The sequence below is a fragment of the Heterodontus francisci genome, chromosome 13 (assembly GCF_036365525.1).
Source record: "Heterodontus francisci isolate sHetFra1 chromosome 13, sHetFra1.hap1, whole genome shotgun sequence".
Taxonomy (NCBI): Eukaryota; Metazoa; Chordata; class Chondrichthyes; order Heterodontiformes; family Heterodontidae; genus Heterodontus; species Heterodontus francisci.
The window spans coordinates 21,943,510-21,948,916 of NC_090383.1; the positions used below are offsets into that span (position 1 = coordinate 21,943,510).

Sequence of the window (5,407 nt, forward strand, 5' to 3'; positions counted from 1 at the left end):
ATGCTTAGCGACACAGGGCAAGACTAGAATACTTAATAAGTACTTTGTATCATTGTTTACGAAGGAAGAAGACGCTGATGAAATATCGCGAGAAGTGGAGATGGTAGAGGTAATGCATGCAGTGAAAATTGATAGGTAGGATGTACTGGAATGGCTGTTTATGCTTAGAGTGGATAAGTTGCCTGGTTTGGATGGCTTGCATCCCAGGATGCTAAAAGGAAGATATCGGAAGGGCTTGCCATAATTTTCCAGTCTTGCCTCTATATGGGGGTGGTGCCAGAGGATTGCAGAGTGGCCAATGTGACACCCTTGTTCAAGAAAGGTGTAAGGACATTCCACTAACTACAGGTCAGTCAGTTTAACATCAATAGTGGGTAAGGTTTTAGAAGCAATAATCAGGGAAAAAATTAACATTCAATTGGAGAGGTTTGCGTTAATTCAGGAGAGCCAACATGGATTTGTAAAAGGCAGATGGTGCTTAACTAATCTAATTGAATTTTTGATAAAAATAACAGAAGGTTGATGAAGAGAAAGCAATGGATGTTGTCTATATGGATTTTAAGAAAATTTTTGACAAAGTATAGCATAAAAGGCTGGTTCACAAAATTGAGACTCATTGAATAGGAGGGTCAGTGTCAGCTTAGGTAAAATAACTGACAAAGACAGAAGACAGCAAGTCGTGGTAAATGGTTATTTTTCAGAATGGAGGATGGTAGACAGTGGTGTTTCCCAAAGGTCAGTGCTCGGACCAATGCTTTTTTGATATCTATAAATGACTTGGATATTAGAACACAGAGTAAAATTTCAAAATTTGCTAATAAAACCATACTTGGAGGTGTGGCAGACAGTGAGGATGATACCAATTGACTGCAACAGGACATAGATAGGCATACAGACTAGACAGACAAGTGGCAGGTGGAGTTTAATACAGAGAAGTGTGAGGTGGAGGGATAATGTAATAGAGCACACAGTGTGAGACCAGTGGAGGAGCATCTGCAGACCATTATCTGAACCAATGACTTGTTGAATGTACTGCTAGGTGCTCTGACTTTGGGATTTAAAGCTTGTATTTGTTCTGAGACAGTCATTTACTGTAAAAAGAAACTGAAAGCTAAAAGAAACAGTCCTATGATCAGAGGTGTGACCAGAGACATGTGACTGGAGTTCAGGTTTCAATTTAGAAGAATACTCTGCAGTGTGTGGATTGCAGGGGAACTGCTATCGAATGGAAATCGGCATTTGTATCTTGGAAGATGGGATTTGGAGATCTACTTGAAAATTTCATGACCTGAAGAACTTTATGGCTGTAACTGGTACTATCTTTACTGAGAGAACTATCCAGAAGAAGGGCGAGAACGCTCTTAGTTGCATCTGATAATTAACGTGTAATCTTTAAGCTCTTGCTGCATAGATTGACTGTGATTTAACTGTTAGTTCATGTTTAACTTTTGCTGGTTTTGGTTTGAGTGTTAAAGTAAAATTTATAAAAGTGAAATATTGTCCGTTTGGGTTTTCTCATGTGTCCTAAATTAGGGTCGGTCGGTAAATTGGATTCTTTTGATTTGTGAACTCCATGGGGATCATAACAATAGGGAGAGGCAATATAGACTTAATGAGGCAGTTCTAAAGAGTGTGCAGGGACAAAGGAACCTTGGGGTCCATGTGCACATGTGAAGTTGGCAGAACCTATTGAGAGAGTAGTTACAAAAGCAGATGGGATCTTGACCTTCGTAAATAGAGGTATTCAGTACAAAACCAGGGAGGTTATGCTGAACCTTTATAAATCTCTGGTTAGGCCACAACTAGGGTATGAGTTCCAGTTTTGGTCACCACACTTAAGGAAGGATGTGAAAGTCCTTGAGAGGGTGCAGAGGAGATTTACCAGAACGGTTCCAGGGATGAGGGATTTTAGCTACAAGGTTAGGTTGGAGAAGCTGGGATTGTTCACCTTGGAGCAAAGGAAATTTAAAGGAGACTTAATCGAGGTGTACAAGGTTATGACAAGTTTAGATAAGGTAGACAAAGAAAAACTGTTCCCATTAGCAGATCGTACAAGGACGAGGGGACACAGATTTAAGGTTTTGAGCAAGAGATGCATGGTGAATGTGAGGAAGGGCTTTGTAGAATATGAGTTAAAGAAATGAATGATCAAACTGTCTGGTGTTCTTTTCAGACTGCACCATGAATATCGTGTCCATTTCTGCTCACCTTCAAACAAGCATAAAATGGGAATTACTTTAAGTAGAGCTGGAGAGTGGGAAGTGAGTACATAGGAACACCTCGGATGTGACACTATCATAAGAAGGAAGTCTTTCCTTGTGTCATTTATCCCAGGAAAATAACAGGGTAGAAACTCACTTGTGTTTACGCTTGTGTACTCTCCGTTCAAACAGTTGTATTGTGCAATGTTACTGTATTCCTAAAATAGATTTTTCATAGGCTTACCACACTTTTATATTGGTAGTTATTAGTTGTTCTTTTGTTTATTTTCAAAATAACACACAACTAAAATAGTTTTATTTAATACAATGATTTAAATTGTAAAGTCCAGTTAGGTTTAGAGAATGAGAAAGCTGACATTTATATATAGCAACATCCATGACCTCAGGACATCCCAAAGCACTTCACAGCCAATGAAATTCTTTGACGTGTTGTCACTGTTGGAATGTAGGGAACAATGGCAGCAAATTTGTACATAGAAACAACAAGAGAAATGATCAGAAAATCTGATTTTGCTCGTGTTGGTTCAGGGTTAAATATTGGTCAGGACACCAGGGAGAACTCCATTGCTCTTCCAACCTGGGATCTATTATGTCCACCTTAGAGGGCAGTCCGACCATGGTTTATTAGCTCATCTGAAGTGAACCTCAGAAAGTGCAGGACCAGCCTGGTTTATGTACTTGAACATGTGAACTTTTGATGCAGCAGCAGTTACAGTACGCATCAATTTAGAGGAGAGAATTTAAGGTAGAATTCAGTAGCTATCAACGTTGTTCTGCTTTGTTTCAAGTTGTTTTGCTAATTTAACATATAAAATAATTGCAATAAATGGATACATTATTGCATTTCTCAAATTTTCTCTGAATTTAGTCTGTGCCAGTGCGTAAATATACGTGGTTGTACAGGAGCTCAGCAGGTGAAGCATATCTCCAGTGTACTCTGCAATAAGGAAAGGATTCATGTTTTGATCTGGCTCATAATGACTGTCTGGAATTCTGGAAATGAGGAAAAATACAACATATGGCATCCACAGCACTATAAAAGTGCCAGAAATGGAGAATTGTAAAATGATGGATTTCCTTCGGCTCTGCATCTCTGGATCATCGCTGTTCTGGTTGTTGCGTTGACCTTGCAGTGCTCTGCGGGTTCGATTAGCCATCACAATGTGTCTAACAGTCAGAGTGTTGAGCAATAAAATCAGAAAGTACGGCAACAATGGGTTTAAAATTGTATCAAGCCAGTCAAAAGCGACCCATCCTGGCAAGGTTGGTTTGAAATAAGCGCCCCACTCCACATTGTTAATTATATCGATAGGTTCTAAAGCAAAATATAGGGGGATGTTTTTGAAGCAGAACACGACACACACAGTCACTATAACCACAGCTGCAGTTTTCTCTCTGCAATACTTCACTCTGAACTTTGGAGAGCAAATGAGGACAAAGCGATCGACAGTGAAAGCGACCGTCAACCAGACAGAGCAGTCAACAGCCAGGTAGTTGATAACCTCATTCATGCTCGCTATAGAAGTGTAGTTTAGAAGTGAAAATGGTAAGTAGTAACAAAGCATGTAATAGATTATCACGTTGAAAATAATAACTAGAAGGTCCACGGTCGTCATACTCACCAGGTATAGTGTGATCCCTTTGGAGAGACCACAGCCTCCTCGGGACAAGAGGACAATTGTCAAGAAGTTAGCTACAAAGAAAAGAGCAAAATCTCCGAATTAATGACATAGCATTACTTGGAAATTACAGCACAGAATCAGGTCATTCGGTCCAACAGGTCTGTGTCAGTGTTTATGTTCGACAAGGTCCTCCTCCCAGCCTACTTCATCTCAGCATATCTAGCTATCCTCTATTCCTTTCTTCCTCATGTACTTAATGAGCGTCCTCAACTGACAAACTCACAATAGTTGTGAGGATGTGATAATACTGCACAGATCAAAAGAAAGTAAATTCCTCTCTCAAACCAGAAAATGTTGGGAACATGTCCTGAGGGCAGAGGAATTAATGGAGGGAAAAAGAGCAAACTCTGTCTAGTTTGCCTTCTACCATCTGGTATTCACATGATACAAGGATAATGGAGTTGTTGATTAACCATAGCAATCAATCTCTATCAGTGAGTCTGCAACAGACCAGAGTGAGACAAGGAAAACCCCCAGTGGTGGAGATCTTTGGGAACCATAGGTGTGAAAACTCCTGTTCCTCCCAAACATGGAACATTTCCCACATGTCATGTCTCAAATTACTGATGTACTGTATCCCAAGATGTTTTCTGAAAGAAGGTGAACTTAATAAAGAGCAGAAAGTGCAGTTTCTTGAAGGAATACCTGAAACTGGATTCAGCATGAAGAGAGACAGTACGAGGTTTTAGATGTTGAGAGATACATCAAGAGGAACAACAGAGTTTAAGAGTGATTAAAAAAACAAAAACAACCAGCTTCAGCTTCTTACCAGGAACTCCGAAGATTGCAAGAAAATGATAGTAAATGAAAGCTGTTTGTTCAATTGTTGATAGTTCCATTTTTGGAGAGAGGAGACAACACCAATCAGTGATGACAGAGCTGAAACACCAGACGTTCTTCATTCATAACAACCCCTTATATAAAGCAACTCAATTCCCCTGTGAGTCAATTAGGTTGCAGAGGGAGTGGAATTTGTTTGAGGTATTTGAACAAACAGGCATAATTAATTTTATCAGGTATTAGGCAATACAATTTTTCCAAACACAGGAAGATTGAAGCCAAACAATTTCAGTTGAAAAATATTGTTCTGAAAACATTAATACAGTGAATTAATATCTGTTTATCCATATATTACTAAATGGGGTTCATGAATTGGGAGAGGAAAGTTCAGTTTTTAGCACGGCAAGGGTTAAAATCTCTCTGTCATTGGGAATATATTCATCTATTAAAGCTGCACTTTTAAGCAGAGAATAATTGATGATCTTGACAGGTATTGGGGTAATTGTGTTTCAATATAAATACTCAGAGAAATTAAGAGCAAATACAACTATTGCTGGATTTTGACGAGATATTGAGGACCCTGACGTCCGGATCATTTCCAGGTCACGGCCCTGCTCGAAGTCGGAGTGCGATGTGTGTTAGCATTTTGTGAAAGGCAACCGATTAGTGGATCACCTCCATGATAACCGTCCAATTACAGACAGCAGGCGTGATAAGGGGACA

At 39.5% G+C, this 5,407-nt stretch overlaps 1 protein-coding gene across 1 annotated transcript; it reads right to left on the reverse strand.

The window, feature by feature from the left end:
• Positions 1-2,974: 2,974 nt before the first annotated feature.
• Positions 2,975-4,743, reverse strand: LOC137376684 (probable G-protein coupled receptor 139). The gene is made up of 2 exons (XM_068045657.1): positions 4,674-4,743; positions 2,975-3,915 (listed from the first exon to the last, which is right to left on the reverse strand). Exons 1-2 carry the CDS (start codon positions 4,741-4,743, stop codon positions 2,975-2,977), a joined length of 1,011 nt encoding a protein of 336 aa, XP_067901758.1.
• Between the last annotated feature and the right edge of the window lie 664 nt (positions 4,744-5,407).

Bases quoted from the DNA above. Each gene is read 5' to 3' on its own strand.
- LOC137376684 (XM_068045657.1), bottom strand. From the start codon at position 4,743: ATGGAACTATCAACAATTGAACAAACAGCTTTCATTTACTATCATTTT. The intron at 3,916-4,673 runs GTAAGAAGCTGA...TTTTCTTTGTAG, and splicing joins TGCAATCTTCGGAGTTCCTG to CTAACTTCTTGACAATTGTC.